The sequence below is a fragment of the Natator depressus genome, chromosome 7 (genome assembly GCF_965152275.1).
Source record: "Natator depressus isolate rNatDep1 chromosome 7, rNatDep2.hap1, whole genome shotgun sequence".
Taxonomy (NCBI): Eukaryota; Metazoa; Chordata; order Testudines; family Cheloniidae; genus Natator; species Natator depressus.
Window position 1 is genome coordinate 15,388,744 of NC_134240.1, and position 17,166 is coordinate 15,405,909.

The 17,166-nt window shown below is 44.8% G+C and overlaps 1 protein-coding gene across 6 annotated transcripts in view; it reads left to right on the forward strand.

The window, feature by feature from the left end:
• ITPR1 (inositol 1,4,5-trisphosphate receptor type 1) overlaps positions 1-17,166 on the forward strand; it is a 255,631-nt gene that overhangs the window by 208,477 nt on the left and 29,988 nt on the right. For all 6 annotated transcript variants that reach the window (XM_074957539.1, XM_074957538.1, XM_074957540.1 and 3 more), the window contains 4 exons: positions 577-769; positions 4,880-5,002; positions 14,439-14,614; positions 15,907-16,071. In XM_074957539.1, the coding sequence (XP_074813640.1) occupies positions 577-769; positions 4,880-5,002; positions 14,439-14,614; positions 15,907-16,071 (657 nt within the window). The remainder of the gene's footprint in view (positions 1-576; positions 770-4,879; positions 5,003-14,438; positions 14,615-15,906; positions 16,072-17,166) is intronic.

Below are 17,166 nucleotides of genomic sequence, written 5' to 3' on the forward strand. Positions count from 1 at the left end.
GAAAATATGGTTTGGCCAATACGATCATTGAATCCATAGGGCAAGTTAGAGCATATTTATAACACTTTTTTCCTACTAAATGAGATTTGACCAGACATTAAGCCAAATTAGAGTGTTTTTGAAAACTCAACTGGATGTCATGGGGTGATTTTTAGAAGCTTGTGTAACATGTAAGATAACAGCAATCATAAGTAGCTCCTATATATAAAACAGTTGTTGATTTTGCTTGTACACTGTGAGTGTGTTGGTATTTTCTATGGTGACTAAGTTAGACACCCAAATTCCATTGAAATTCAAAAGAGTTGAGTACTTAGCTCCTTTAGATCTTCTAAAAATCCTAGCTTAGAAGAGTAATGCCATGTTAAGAGTATAAAAGATATTGTAATGCAAGGTCAATGTAAAGTAAGTAGTAAATTACTGTCATAATGTTCTAATAAACCACTGATCCAATGGTTTTGTGATTTAAATTGTAGAATTTCAGTACATTTAAAAAGTATCTGACATTACCACATTCCCGTTATTTTGAAACAACGCACAAAAAACAACCCTGCCAATTCAAAAATCTGTATTGTCTAGATTGTTAGATTGGACCGTACGATGGAGCAAATAGTCTTCCCAGTGCCAAGTATATGCGAATTCCTCACCAAGGAATCTAAACTACGGATATACTACACCACAGAAAGAGATGAACAAGGCAGTAAGATCAATGATTTCTTCTTGAGATCAGAAGACCTCTTCAATGAAATGAACTGGCAAAAGAAATTGAGAGGTAGGTTGGAAATACTAATGTCTCAGGCTGAAGAAAAGTTGTGTTTTATAATAAAAGGTCTTCAGAATACTAAACCTTGATTTCATAGCGAATCTTTTCCCAGTGTGGTAGTGACACTGAATTGTATTTGACAACCCAGCTCACCTGCACTGTAACATTATGTTGCGACTCAATAATGTTTAAAAATATTAAAAAGCAAGTATTCTCAAGTAGAGATATTTCACAGTTGCACTGAGGTGAGTTTTACTGTGTGATTTTTCATAGAAGACTAGAACATAATCTGTGTTTTCTGCCTCAATATTTTAAAATTCTCAACTAATATTTCTATTCGGATTATCTAAAACAAACCTGCATTTCTGTCTGAGGCTCTAGAACAGTTGTCACCATTAAAAAGTCAGCATTTGCCAACAATGACACTTTGTCAGTGTTAGAGAATGCGGTTATTTCCTATCTATGTGCTGGGAATAACTGTGGTATCTGTTGGCAAATGTTGCCCTCCTGGACTCTAGTTATTAATGCACTTGCTTAGAATGCCCCAGAGTGCCCCCTAAATGAAATACGAAACAATTCCATTGCCTATGCAATTCTACATTTCCTATAGTAAGCGTAGACAGTGAAATTGTTTGTAGTATAAGTTGTACAACTGCAGAGAGACCCAAGCCAGTTAAACTAATGTGATAACAATTGCTTTGCAAGACTTTTTCCCTTGACATTAACAGCCAGAACTTGCCCTCAGACGTATGTGCAGAGCTCCCAATGGAGTCAAGGGAAGTTGAGCATCTTAAGCCCTAAAGGACTAATGAAAACTGAATATATGGCTCCAGCTGCTGGGATAAACTTAGAAAAGTGATTTTTCTAATAGATAAAAATAAACTATAATGCTGTTACTTTAAAGCATGAAAGTTGTGTGGATCAGATACAATCTAAAACTTATGCAACTCCCCTGAAGTATATTTGACCTGTCTGGTGAATACTAAATGGAGTGGCTAGCTATTTCAACATTAACAATAGCCTTATATTTTTGATAGAATCAGAATCTTGTGTAATAATATAGTTAGCAGTGTACGCTATGAAACACTTTCGGGAAGTGGTCAACTATATTTATTGACATAATCATTCAAATAAAGTTGGTTGTGTTTTGTTTCTTGTCTGGTTGAAACTTAACTCTAGGTTTCCAACTAAAGAGTTTCATTAAAATTGTAATTCCAGGCTTCTGAGGCCTTGTCTACACTACTGGGGTAAGTCGACCTAAGTTACACTACTCCAGCTATGTGAGTAATGTAGCTTAGGTCAACTTACTGCAGTATCTACACCGTGCTGCGTCGACGGGAGATGCTCTCCCATCGTCTTACCTTACTCCTCTCGTTCTGGTGGAGTACTGGAGTCGACCAGAGAGCACTGTGTGGTCAATTTTCAACCCCCACTACATCGATCACAGCAGCGTCGATCCCAGTAAGTGTAGACGTGGCCTGAGAGACTTAGATCTGCCTTCTGACCTTTTAGAATTGCATATACATCTTAGTTGTAGGTATGCTGGTGTGGTCCAGGGAAGGTAGGCACTGCTCAGTGTTCTATTCTTTCTGGAATAGTAAGATGTGTCCCAATATGAGCTGGTACTATAGGACATTAGCTTGTAGTACATTCAGTTTTGCAATAGATTTCAAAATCATTGATGGCAGAGCATCTATTTTCTCCCTATGGTCAGGTAGCAAGTTACCAGCATATTTTGCAAGTCTCCCATTCTAGATTCAGTAAACACTCAGGCAAGCCTACCGAAACCAGGGTGAGATTCTCCACAGGGCAGAGAGCCTGTGCCACATTCTGAATGCAGGTGCAAGGTAGTGTTTGTGGCTCTGTGTGGACCCTCTGTACTGAATTTAATTCCGCACAAACAGGTTTCCAGCTGGTCACAAATGCCTTCAGTTTCAAGCCATATTAAAAACAAAAAAGAATATGGAGAACAATGCATCATATGTCCAAAGCGTTGATACATATAATTTCAGTGAGGTCTTGCATGTGTCTAGGTTTAGATGCAATGAAGTTTGGTATTTTTATGATGACTGCATACCTTAGTATTTGCCATTCCTTAGCATTTGGCTCATCAACACGTTTGCCTTTTATGTGCATTTCAGTTCAGTGTATAATGAGGCATTATATAATTTTTTTACTCATATTTAGCCTCTTAATAACGTTGAGAATACCTGTTAAGAAGGAGAAAGATTTGTTAGGGCTCAGGGAGAGAGAGATGTTGTGAGACTCTGGGGCTTTGCATTCATTAATTTATCCTCATATGTAACTCATGAGTTATGCTTTTTTAAAGTCTCTTCCCTCAACTTTGCTGTGAGCTCCTTTCCTTTCACTGCACCATGACATCTCTATGTATGTTACTTTTCCTTTTTGGCAGGAGGATGCTTGATATGCTTCCCTTTAATGAGAATATCTTTCTTAGATTGCAAGAACTACCGACTTCTGCAGAGCACCCACCACCATGCAGTATGCCTGCAGGAATTAAATTCCAGGGGATTTTAATTTGATGCAGATGGGTTTACTCAGCGATAAGATGCCAAAATCTTAACAACTGGTTCCCTCCTCACCCCACAAGGGGGTCGTTGCCCACCCCCACCCCCCGGGACTCTTGCCCCATCCAACCCCCCGTGTTCCTTGATGCCCTGCCCCAGGACCCCTGCCGCATCCATCCCTGTCCCCTGATTGCCCCCAGAACTGGGCAGGAGGGTCTCGTGGGCCACCGTGAGTGCCCACCCCACCCCTAAGAGCCAGAGGGACCTGCCGAGAGGCGAGGTGGGGAGTCCCAGAGGTGCATATCTGGAGCAGCTCCCAGGAAGCATCCGGCAGGTCCCTCTGGCTCCTTGGGGCGGGAGAGCGTAGCTGGGGGAGAGCAGCCGCTCCCCCCACTGATCACATCAAAAGTGGCGCCTTAGACGCCGACTTCGTGGGTGCTCCAGGGGAAAATTTGGTGGGTGCAGAGCACCCACTGGCAGCTTTCCTCCCTTCCGCATCCGCCCTGAACGCACCGCTCCGCCCTGCTTCTCCGCCTCCCCCCCAGCTTCCCGTGAATCAGCTGTTCGGCGGGAAGCCTGGGAGGGCTGTGAAGCAGGCAGCGGCCTCACACTCAGGCCGAGGGTGGCGGAGGTGAGCTGGGGCGAGGAGCAGTTCCCCTGTGCGCACCCCCCCCCCCCCGGTTACCTGCTGCGGCGCGGGCGGCCCTCCTTGTGCCCCCCCCCGCCCCGGGGGGGGCGGGGGTTGTTTTTAGTGTTTTGTACACATTCTTAAATAAGAGTTTTAAAAGGTGCAGCTGTTGAGTTACCAGCATTGTACTATGTAGCTACATTTCTGGGAGAAAGTGTTTGCATCCTTGGCTTACAGTAGTGTACTAAATTAGAAGCCCAATTGGCTGCTGTCTCATGTTTATGGGGTACCATGGTGTTATTACTGGCATGCTATGAAGCTGTTTTAAGTATTTAACATCTTGGCTAAATTTTTTGTCTTACTGTAATGTGGACACCCTATATTTTGCACATTAATTCAGAGCTAGATGACACAGTGACTAAAACGCCAACAGCCAGTCTATACAGGCAATCCTACAGTTGCTACCCAGCTTGCTGCAATAGAGGGGAATATTTAAGAATGGTAGAAAGTCTAGTGTAGACAAGCCTGTCAATGATAGCAGGTAGAACTGCACAGCAAAGAGTGATGCAGCCAGAATCTTCTCACCCTTGCTAACGCATACCAACTTTCACTCTCCTAATCACCTCGAGGGTTTTGGATCTACTGAGTGCAAATTATAATGGGGGAAAACGTAACTATTTTCTGTGTGCACAGGGATTTCTTGGGAGACAACCTGTTCTTTGAAGTCATTCTCATGCCGCTGCTAAAGTAATTTGTATTCCGAAAGCTAGTGTCTGTTTTAACATTTGGTCCTTTGTCTGAAAGGCCAATCAAATAAACTTCAGAACAAGTGGTGGTTTTTACTGCAGTTGCTCTTGTGCTTCTCTGCAAAGTGTAAATAAACAGGGCGTTGATGGAGGTATAGTGTCTTTCCACAAGCCTTGGGTGTCTTTGAAAGACTCACTTTTTTCTCTTCCTTTGCAGCTCAACCTGTATTGTACTGGTGCTCTCGCAACATGTCCTTCTGGAGCAGTATTTCATTTAACCTTGCAGTCCTTATGAACCTACTTGTAGCATTTTTCTATCCATTCAAAGGAGTCCGAGGAGGTACTAATATTTGAGACATTTTAAAAAAAAAAAAAGTGAACAAATTAGATGCAATGCATCAAATTCTTCCCTTACTTACACCTGTGTAACCCTGTTAACTTCAGTGAGAATACTTGGGTGTAAATGACGGTAGAAATTGGCTTTTGGGGGGTGGGAGGACTTGTTAAAATTCTGAGTTTTTTTTTCTCTTGTACAATTTTATTGCTCCATTAATACTGCTTTAAATAATACTTGCAAGGGGAAAATGGTGGGAGTTGGAACAGGATTGAATTGCAGTGTTTTCTATTTAATACAAACTACTTCGGAAATGTTTGCTAGCAAAATATTGGGTCTAATTTCTGTCTAAGTGGAAAAATTACCCAAGAAAGAAATCCGCAATAATTATGTGACTGTGCTGCTTTCACGTTTTATTTCATAACTGTGTATTTTGGTAAACAATATGAAGAGCATTTATTTTTTACTTTCCTTTAGCTCACATCTTAATAAAGTTCTTTCAAAATAGCCCTGCAGTAGCTCTCAGTACTGTACAAAGGTGGGCGAGCAACATTATCCCCATTTTTACAGGTGGGGAAAGTAAGGCACAGAGGAGTGAATTGCCCAATACCATATAATATGACAATGGAAGACCCAGAACTAGAGCTTAGGACTTCTGTATGCCATTCTTTTGCCCCATCCTCTTCAACATACTGTAGTCGAGAAGTTGCCCAGAGGATTGAGGAAGAGCTTGCCAACCATGCTACTTTAGTCTGCAACAACCTGTCATTCAGCCCACTTCACAGAACTTTTAAAAGTTGTCCTTAAGATCACTGCTATAGAAGAAACTAGTGATGAGGTATGCAGATCTTGATGGGATTGTGCAGTCCCTGCTGAATCAAACAGTGACCTACGGTTGGGGTGATCATTTCTAGCCAGGGTTCAGAGCCAGTTCAGGGAGATACTTCTAGCTGGGGCTTAATTGGATTCAGCTGACCATACTTGGGCTCAACACCTTAGAGGAGTGGGTTACTCCCCAGGGGGAAGACACACATGGGATCATGTTAGCCAGAACACACAACTGGAAGCTATGGGGAAACTGAAGGTGCCATGCTGGGTGTTTATATTTTATATGTAGTTAGCTGCTTGTAAAACTGTATGGAAGAAATGTGCAACTAGAGGCTTTTGCCACACTTCTCGTTCACCTCACCCTACAGAACCCCAGAAATAAAACCTCATCCAGGAGAGGGTGATTGATGAGCAAACTTCTGCTTCCCTTTCTTTCATCATTCTGACACTGGCCCTGCTGCAATATCCAAGGCATAATGTACATATGAAATGGATCTAGGTAACAGGCAGACATATACTCTCTCCTTTCTAATCCAGCTTGCCACTCCTCAGATCTCCTACTGGTGGTATGGTGGGTTGCATGTTTCAAAGCTTCAACATCTCAACCATAGCCCAACTAAAGCCCAAAATCCAGTGAGCCCTACGTGTGAAATGAAAGCCACCAGAAAGAATGCCACAAAAATAGTAAAGGAACAAGGTGAATTTAAGAGGGCCTTAATTTATCAATTTAGTATTTGATGCTGAGCTATAGGAGCAGTGGCGTAGAGGCTGATCAGCGCAGATAAGTTAAATGGGGATCTAAAACGATGTCCGTCTTTTCCAATGAGGGTGTTGAGACGGTATGTCTCATGTTAGACCAAGATCTCTGACATTCTGGTGAGAGGGTTGTTTGGGAGGGTGGAGCTGGGTTAAATTCTGGAATGTGTAGGATTCTTGTTTCTGCAGGAATTTTCTCTTCTGCCACAAGATACAGTAAAATGTGCAATTATCTGGGTACTGGTCTCACTGGTGGTTGGAAAGATTTAGTAAGTGCAAGCAAACAGTCCCCAAATTTCTATATCTAGTTTCAAAGATCAGAAGTAAAATTTTAAGTCAGATTTTTATGGCTGTTAGCATAATGTCGAATAAACAGTTTATGTGGGATTATGAGTTACACCTTTTGAGTCTAATGGAAAGGACCTCAGTGTTCTGAGTAAGATGGGAAAAGAAATAATCATTCTTCTTCAAGTGCTTGCTCATGTTGGTTCCATTCTAGGTGTGTGCGCGCCCACATGCACAGTCATCGGATATTTTTGCCTTAGCAGTATCTGGAGGGTTGGCTGTAGCGCTCTCCTCAGTGCCTCGCTCATGCGTTGGTATGTTAGGTGATGCCGACCTTACGCCCTCTCAGTTCCTTCTTACCGCCCGTGATGGTTGGTCAGAGCGCCTTGTCTTGCATTGCAAGAGCATTAGTAGTTCTTACAGTCCATTGTTCTGTCTCCTTTGTTGTTAGTTGATAGGTACTTAGTTAGACCTTTAAGTTAAGTGTTAGGGCTTGGCTACACTTGCGAGTTACAGCGCAATAAAGGAACCCCAGGTGCACTAGCTCACTACCTGTCCACACAGGCAAGGCACGTAGAGCGCTCTGACTCTGCGGCTACAACGCTGCTGATACTCCACCTCGGCGAGTGGAATAACGTTTGCTGCAACCCTGCTGGAGTGCCGTGGCGCCAGTGTGGACGAGGTGTTGCATTATTGTACTCTGATCAGCCTCCGGAGATGTCCCATAATCCCCTTAAGTCAAGTGGCCACTCTTGTCATTGTTTTTGAATCACTGTAGGAATGTGGATATGCCCTTTGAAAGCTGACTGCGGGCTGCTTATCTGCTCTGAGACAAAGCAACCATTAGTGTGGAATGCTGAGAGAGAGAGAGAGGTGGGGGGACAAGGGGGGCCTGCTGCTGTCTGAACTTACAAGACAGCATGCTGACATTCTCTCAGCCCCCTAAAAACCTACTGTCTCTCTCCCCCCACATACACACAACACACTCCCTGTCACACTCCACCACCACCCCCATTTGAAAAGCACGTTGCAGTCACTTGCATGCTGGGATAGCTGCCCATAATGCACCGCTCCCAATGCCGCTGCAAGTGCCGCAAATGTGGCCACGACCGTGCGCTTGAAGCTGTCCGTGTGGACAGACGGCCGCGCTTTCCCTACTGCGCTCTATGAAGGCTGGTTTAACTCAAAGTGCTCTACATCTGCAAGTGCAGCCATGCCCTCAGAGTAGTTGTTTAGGAGTTAGTCACGGCTGGGACTTTGCCTCGGAGCGAAACATGCCCCTTTCCCCAGGCTTTGTCATGTTCATCGTGCAGCCGGCTGATGCCTATTAGTGAGCACTGGAGCTATTTCAAGTGTTTGGGGGAGTCCCACAGAAAGGATAAGTGCAGGATCTGCAAAAACTTTCGCCCTCGAACTCAGAAGGAGCAGGATATCTGCTTGAGAGTCCTCCTCATGGAGGCTGCTCTTCATCCTATCTCAGAGCCCTCTTGATCGGACTCCACGCCTGGTACCTTGGCATTGGTGCGTAGCGCACTCCCAGCACCAGAACTCTCCCAGCACCGTTCCCCCTCCCTGGTGCTTAAGAAGAGGTCGAAGTTGACAGACCCACCGGCACCGCAGAAAACAGGGACTTCAGGCAAAGGGCCTGTCTCAGGCTACGGGCCCACCCCAGAGTTGCTGAGGGGTACCGCTGTGGTTGGAACTCCTATTCCAGCCAGGGACCCACCTCCGACTCCTGGGAATGGCAAGGGATCCCGGCCCCTACTAGGGTCATCTGTGCCTCAAGCAGGCCCGGTGGCCAAAGAGCAAGCAGGCCAACTGGCACCGCAGACGTCAAGCCAGGCAATGGACCCAGCCAAGGCCCCGGCATCTCTGGGCAAACCGGTTATGGGACCGCCCCCTAATGCAGCAGAGCATCTCCAGATCACAGGCGTTGGTCCCCGTCACCGTGGCCTCGGATCCCAGCACCACAGCCTTGGTCCCCAGTTAGAAGACTCATGTACCTGACGCCAAGGTCTCGGCCTGCAATGCATGGGACACCTGAGTCATGACGCTGATCCCCGTACCCATGGTACCACTGCCAGAGTTCACCACGGCACAGATCACCATCACCGAGGCGTTCTCCCAGGCATCGATTCCCTCCTTTTGTGGGATCGTTCCCAGTCACGGCACTGGTCTCTGGCTCCCAAGTATCGCTCTACAGGCAGGTGCTGGTCCTAGCCCTCTCCTTACCAGTCGCTGACGAGGGTCAGCCAACAGATTCAGGCATCTACAGCTCCGCCCTGGTCACCAGAAGGGCAATGTTCCGAGCCTGAAGGGGAGTTCAGCCCTCATCTAGAAAATCCGAATCACCACAGGCCTGCGAGACCAGTGCGGCTCCTGCGGCAGTGGTGTGGAGGCAGGGGCAATGGCCCACTCAGTGGCAGTACTGAAACCTGTGGGGTGTACCTGTTATGCTGGTCCTGTATTCCCCCGGTTCCTCCCAGGCCGTATCGGACAAGCTTCCCCCGGCGCAGCCAGCACCTGAGTCGGAGCATGGTGCCGAATCCAATGCGGGGGTGACACAGCAGGCCCCAGTGCCCAAGGAACTGTTCCCGGATGAGCAAAGGGAAGCCGCCCCTCCCCTTGCTGTGCAGTCATCTTTGTCATCTCCGGATGAAGAAGTGGTGTCTCAGGCTACGTGCCCACCCCAGAGTTGCTGAGGAGCCCCCCCCTCCAATGACTTCAAGGAGTACCAGGCTCTGCTCAAGAGGTTGGCTGCCAAACCGAACTTGGAGGTCAAGGAGCTAGTGGAGGAGTCCGACGACCTCTTTAATGTTATGCCCTCCTCCAGCAGGTCCTGTTGGGACTAGCAGAAAGCCCTCCACCAGAGTGACCTACCTGGCCACATGGAAGCGTTTTGCTTGTTGGACCTCAGATAAAGGTATTCAGGCGGAGCAGGCCTCGCTGCAATTAATCCTGGACTACCTTCTGCATCTCAAGCTCCAACGCGTGTCCTTTTCATCTGTCCACCATTTAAACCTTCTGTGTGTCGCCTGAGAGTAGGTCGGTTTTCGCCCAGGACATGACTGCCTGGTTCCTCAAGGGCGTTGAGTGCCTCTACCTGCACCATGGGATCTGCAACTTGTGCTGTCACAGCTCACGGGACTCCCCTTTGAGCCTCTGACTTCCTGCTCTCTCCTTCTGCTGTCCTGGAAGGTCATCGCGCTCCTAGCTGTGATAACATCCACCTGCTGGGTCTCCGAGATTAGGGCGCTTACCTCAGAACTGCCCTATAAAGTCTTCTACAAAGACGAGATCCGGCTGCAGCCACACCAGGCTTTCCTCCTCACTGTGGTCTCGCAGTTTCATATGGGCCACAACATTTACTTACCTATCTTTTTTCCAAAGCCACAAAAGTTGGAGGAGGAGCATAGGTTGCATTCCCTAGATGTCAGGAAGGTGCTAGCTTTCTACATTAAAAGGATCAAACCATTCTGCAAGCTGACACAATTGTTTGTCGTGGTGGCCAACAGGATGGAAGGTCGTCCAGTGTCCACTGAAATAATTTCTTCTTGAATCACTGCCTGCATTCACTGCTGTTACAATCAGGCAAAGGTGCCACCTCAGGCAGTCGTAACCACCCGTTCAACCAGAGCGCAAGTCTCCTCAGCAGCTTTCCTAGCACAAGTGCCTATCCAGGATATCTGTAGGGTGGCCACCTGGTTGTCCGTCCAAATGTTCACGTCCCATTACACACTCACCCAGCAGGCCTGGGATGATCCTGGCTTCAGTAGAGCAGTGTTACAAGCCGCTAGACTGTGAACTCTGAGCCCACTTCAAGGATACTGCTTGTGAGTCATCTAGAATGGAATCGACATGAGCACGCACTCAAAGAAGGGAAAACGGTTACCTACCTTTTTGTAGCTGTTGTTCTGTGAGATGTGTAGCTCATGTCCATTGCATTACCCACCCTCCTACCCCTCTGTTGGAGTTGCCGGCAAGAAGGAACTGAGAGGGCATGGGGTCGGCAGCCCCTAATATAGCAACGCATGAGTGCAGTACCCAAGAGGGTGCTATAGCTGAACCTATGAATACTGCTACAGCAAAAATCTCCAATAACTGTGCGCGTGGGCAGGCACACACCTAGAATGGAATGGACATGAGCAACACACATTGAAGAACAAGTGTTACGAAAAGATAGGTAACCATTTTTTTGGCCTTATAACTTTTAGGGACTTCATCTTGCAGATTCTCAACACCTCATGAACCATCTAACGCTTTATTTATATAAAATCATTTTAAATCCTTGATTAGTTAAACAGCAGTAAGCCTTTCAAAATTGATCATTTAGGGGAAAACTCTCATTTTTCCCAAATTAGCTGTTACTACTTAAGAAGGAGCATGGAGTCATCCTGAAAACATCTGCTCAATGAGCAGCAGCAGCAGTGAAAAAGCTAACAGAATGCAAGAAACCATTAGGAAAGGGATAGATCAGACAGAAAATATCATAATGCTGCTATATAAATCCATGGTACGCCAACAACTTGAGTCCTGCATGCAGTTCTTATCACCTCATCTCAAAAAAGATATATTAGAATTGGAAAAGGTCCGGAAAAGGGCAACAAAATTGATTAGGGGTACAGAACAGCTTCCATATGAAGACAGATTAAAAATGACTAGGACTATTCAGTTAAGAAAAGAGATGACTAAGAGGGAATATGATAGAGGGCTACAAAATCATGAATGGTGTGGAGAAAGTGATTAGGGAAGTGTTATTTACCCCTTCACGTAACACAAAAACCAAGGATCACCAGATGAAATTAATAGGCAGCAGGTTTAAAACAAACATAAGGAACTACTTCTTCACACACTGCACAGTCAATCTGTGGTACTTGTTGCCATGGGAAGTTGTGAAGGCCAAAAGTACAACTGGATTCAAAAAAGAATTAGATGAGTTCATGGAGGACAGATCAATCAATGGCTATTGGCCAAGATGATAAAGGACGCAACCTCAAGCTTTGAATGTCCTGTGACAGGGTCGGGCCAGATGGCTCCAGGAGAGTAATAGAAGGCAGATATATTAGCCCCAGGTTAAGTAAGTCCCTTTTCCCTTTGTAAGGTAACAGGGAAGGTTCCAGAACAATCAGGAACCTTCTGGAGACAATTAAGACAGACAGGCTGATTAGAACACCTGCAGCCAATCAAGAAGCTGTTAGAATCAATTAAAGCAGGCTAATCAGGGCACCTGGGTTTAAAAGAGGAAGGTCCTATGGTGAGAATAAAGAAGGTGTTGGGAGGAGGCCAGGAAGTTGTAGCTGTCGCCCAGCTGTTCCAGGAGGCACTCTAGACAGCTGCATGCCACAGGGCCCTGGGCTGGAACCCGGAGTAGAGGGCGGGCCCGGGTTCCCCCCAAACTTCCCAACTCCTGGTCAGACACAGGAGTCATCGACCTGGACTGTGGGTTCAGAAAAACGGCCAAGCTGAGGGCTGCCGTGAAGCTCCAAGGCGAGCAAATCCACCAATAAGCGCAAGACCCACCAAGGTAGAGGAGGAACTTTGTCACAGTCCCTAAACCTCCAACTGCCAGAAGCGAAAACTGAATGACGGGATGGTTCATTCGAAGTTGCCCTATTCTGTTTGTTCCCTCTGAAGCATCTGGCACAGAGACAGGATACTGAGCTAGATGGACCATTGTTTCAACCTTGTATGGCCATTCTTATGGTGTCTCTACATGGTTCAGGCCAGCTGGACTCTGAGCTGCTAAGTGCATAATACTGTGAGATTTACCACAGTGTGGAACGCCAAAATTTGCAAACTTGAATGCCTACAATTAGGTACCTAAATCCATATTTAGGCTCCTAAATAAGTGTCTGAGGTTTCCAAGATGCCGAGAATCTTCCATTGATCTCTGCAGGTGCATAGCACTTCTGAAAACAGACATGTCTTTCTGCCAGCAGATGTGCAACAGACTTCTGACACACCTCTTCTGACTAGGAGTGTACATGTCTTCACTGAGATTCAGCTTTGGCCACAGATTGGTCATTCCCAACTGGAACTCTGTTTTCCAGGGGCTAAAACATTACTTCCACTATGCTCCCAGCCCGCTACTGTCCCCGGCAGCGAGGAATGAGTTTGTGACCTGAACTCTAATCTCTTTTCTATTCCCACACCTCCCACTTTGAGAAGGCAGCAGAATATGCTGCTGGGGCAGTCTTAAAAGTTCCCTTTAATAACAGCATTCCATTCCACTTATTCTAATGCTGATGAGCAGCTTGTGGTGTGGCCTTTCAAAAGCAGGTACTGCAGGCAACCTTGAAGGTGTCTTTAATTCTAGCTAGATTTGCAGGCCTGCTGTGAATGGCTGAAACTGAAGAGAGAGAATATATTAATGTTTTAGATTTTATTATAACTGTCAGAATATTAACACTTAAACAAGTGGCTAGATCCTTTAAAAGTGCATTCTCCCCTCTCCCTGGAATTCCAATGCCGAGTATATTCACTTCCTAAATGGTCTTTTGTACCTTCTCTCTGCTTTTCCCTCCCTGTGGCATATGTCACTTTCAAATCTGATGCCTCTGTTTTGAGCAGTGCACCTTTGTTCCTTCGGGCTCTGCCGTGGCAGCCCTTTTGTCCAAAGTTTCTGAACACACTGTGCCGTCTCTGGGGGACATGGCTTTTGTTCATTCTTCTGTTGTTTTTCATTAATCTAAAATAAGTAGTGCAGACTGAAAGTATACGGTTGTTCTTCGTACATGGAAGAGCATAACTCTCCTTCTCTCCCCTCCCAGTCTTGTTTGAAAAAGCCTTCATTGTGCATGTGTTGACATGCTTACTGAGATGGAACAGTCCCCTCAGTTCCGGCACAGGAGCTGCAGACTGCTGCAAAATTTAGGGAATCTCTCTCTCTGATCTGGTTCCTGCTGAGATACAAATGGTTTGGAAACATGCAACTCTTTTTATATGTGGCCTTCGTCATGAAAGGGATGCTTGTTCATGTTTGAAGTAGCCCCCCACAGTGTGGTAGTGTTGTAGGCTGGGTTTTTTTATGGCTCTTTAACTGAAGTGTATTTAGCCAGGCTGGCTGATGTGTTATAACCAGCCAGGCGCATGGGACTCTCCAAAGAGAACTAATAATACCAGGAAATGGCAAAAACTGGTAAAGCTTTTAGTTTATTTTTTTAAAAAAGTGTAATAGACGGGTATGATAGGAGTGATAGGAAGGTTAGGCCCAGGGTACTTATGTGGTCACTCTTCACCCTCCCATTCAGGGAAGCTACTGAGTGCATTAGAAAATCGCTCTTCTATGTTTTCAAATGATGTTGTGTCTAAGTAACGCACAACAAAATGAAGACTCCCTTTAATGATGATGCTTGACACACAATGCTTTATGTGTTCAAGTAATATACTTAATTAAAATGTACCCAGGATGTTGTTGCTCAGCTTCACCACTTATCAATCTGTAATGGCTGAACAGGTGGGTTAGTGATATTGCACAGTAATAACATTAAAATGGCATTTATCTGGCTAATCTTGGCTTTGTTATATTTGGTAGTTAGGAATATTGAATCTTCTTTTATTTTTTCCATCCTAGGTACACTGGAGCCCCACTTGTCGGGCTTACTCTGGACAGCTATGCTGATATCTTTGGCCATAGTTATAGCTCTTCCTAAGCCGCATGGTATCCGAGCTTTAATAGCTTCTACGATATTGCGACTAATATTTTCAGTAGGTTTGCAGCCTACTTTATTTCTTCTGGGTGCATTCAATGTAAGTAAGATGTAGGTTTTCATTTAAATTCTCTTGCATTTTACATAAGAATTTCTTATCCACTCATGAAAATATCAGACTCTAAATACTCAATCGAGAACATTGTGGAGTAATTGGTGTAAAAAGTAATTCCCTAATTGGATTGGGGCTTTTCTTTAAAAATAGAATTGCTGTGCTGTGCTTCAGTTGGAAGTTTAAGAGCTCCAATGTGTCTCCCTGCTTTGTCACAGTCTAGTGACAGCTCCCAGCTCAGCTAGAAACGTTAAGAAATCTCGGTGACCCTACAGTACTTTGAGTTGTTTGCTCAAACGCTTCTCCTCTTCAGTCGCTGAGCTACAGAAGGTGGGAGTTTGTAAGATGTATCAAACAATAAGTGTCCCAAATGCTTGTAGCTTATCTGCCAGTCAAAAGTAGGACATTGAGCAGTTTGCTGCAGAGCAAACGTGCAAGTTCAGCCACCGGAAAGAACTTCAGTAAGACTCAAATTCAAACGTTTGTGGTCTGCAGGCAGAAGGGGTCTACCAAGTGAGCCAAATGGAAGCTTCTCTTTGACTAAGCCAATAGGAGCTGTGCAAAGGTCGTATCTCCTGGATGTCTTTTTGTGTATATATTATATAATTACCTTAAAGTAGACAATTGAATTACACATCTTGTTATCTAAATATGTTCTCAGTGCCACATGTATGCCAATATGTTAGTCAGTCGTATCATCATTATTATTTGCTGTGGTAATGATTAACAGCTCCACTTGTGCTTGAGGAACCATTGATATTGGCATTTTTGTGTCCTGCTACACATGATTACTATATACCCAATCTAAAAATAGCTGGGTGATGGGAACCTGTATTTATTTTCTTATTAACACGTTACTGGGGATGTCTCAGAAATTTAAGTGCTTCTGTTCCAAGGAGCTATTTGTTTGAGGCCGATGCATTTTGAGTGAAAAGTTAGTTTTACGCTATTTTTTTTTTTAAAGTGTTACCTCTTCCAACTGAGTGATTTGGTTTTTGCAATCTCAAATATGTAGATGTATTCAGTCACAATTGAAAAGATTTTGTACGTCCCTTTTATAAGGGCCGGTTTTTGCTCTTGGGTCAGTTTAGATTGGGCTGCATAGATAGACGTAACCGAGGGCAGAGTCTGACCCAAATGTATAAATTGCTCAAACATTCTACAAGTCCTTACTGCAGTTGTTGATCGAAAGATGTTGCTGAATTGCTTCTGACTTAGTCTGCAATTGTCAGGCATGTGTTGCACACTATAGCTAACCTTGACTGTAATTATCTCTTTAGGTTTGTAATAAAATAATTTTCCTGATGAGTTTTGTGGGTAACTGTGGTACATTCACTAGAGGATACAAGGCAATGATCCTGGACGTGGAATTCCTTTATCATCTGCTATACCTTCTTATCTGTGCTATGGGGCTCTTCGTACATGAATTTTTCTATAGTTTGTTGGTAGGTATTCATCTTCTCTTTTGAAACGCTGTCTGTTTTTTTTTTAAAGCCACCAGCACAGTAGTATCCAAAAGACATAAATGTATCACTGTACAATCTACCCAAAAATAGAACCTAGGTTCTCCACTTCCAGTGTGGCTGCTGTCCTTGGTCGGGTCGTTTTTTAGTGGTACACCTCTACCCCAATATAACGCTGTCCTCGGGAGCCAAAAAATCTTACCGCGTTATAGGTGAAACCGCGTTATATCGAACTTGCTTTGATCCACCGGAGCGCGCAGTCCCCCCCCCCTCCCGGAGCGCTGCTTTACCACGTTATATCGGGGTAGAGGTGTCGTCCTTGTCAGGAGCCCAAACTCATGCTGTTTTAGCTTGAGAGTTTACTGGGGGGACTTGCTCTGCCCCTGTGCTACTCCTGGTCTCCTTACCTCATAGATAAATGGAAGACTTGTAATTTCTTCTACTCCAGTACTGTACACAAGCATTACACATTGCTTTGTTGTAATTAAAATGTGGGATTTATTAATGTGTACAATTGCAAAGAGGACTAATTTACAAGAATTTCCCCATTTCAGGCCCCATTCCCAGACAGATAAGGTATTGGGGGAAGGATAAAAGCAGATTCCTTTGTGCCATTTCTTAGCTTGCCTAGACTATATAATTTGTCTCTGGTTTTAAGATTCGATAATAAATTGGCTTAAAATATCCTCAAAGTAACATTGATACCAGGTGAAGTGTCCAAGTCTCAGCTAAGTCACTAGTGGACACTACCCAGATCAGAAAACTCGCTACAAAATCTGGCACAGATAGCACGTAAATGGTAGTTACTTCAGGAGAAATCCTGGCAGTAATGAGAGGCAGATTGTTCTGAAAGGCAAGTGATGCTTCCCCAATGTCAGAAGCTGTACCAGTGACTTACAGTGAGTTTGGGTGCTTAGTATATTTGGGAGCCTTTTTTTTTTTTTAATCTCTGACCATGATTCCAGGCCTTGGGAGAGTGACCAAGATCCCTTTCCTAAGCCTTCCCATTAGGTGCGGAACCTACAATGCATGACGCAATACTATTCAAAGTGTGTCATGAACAAGTATGTCTATAGC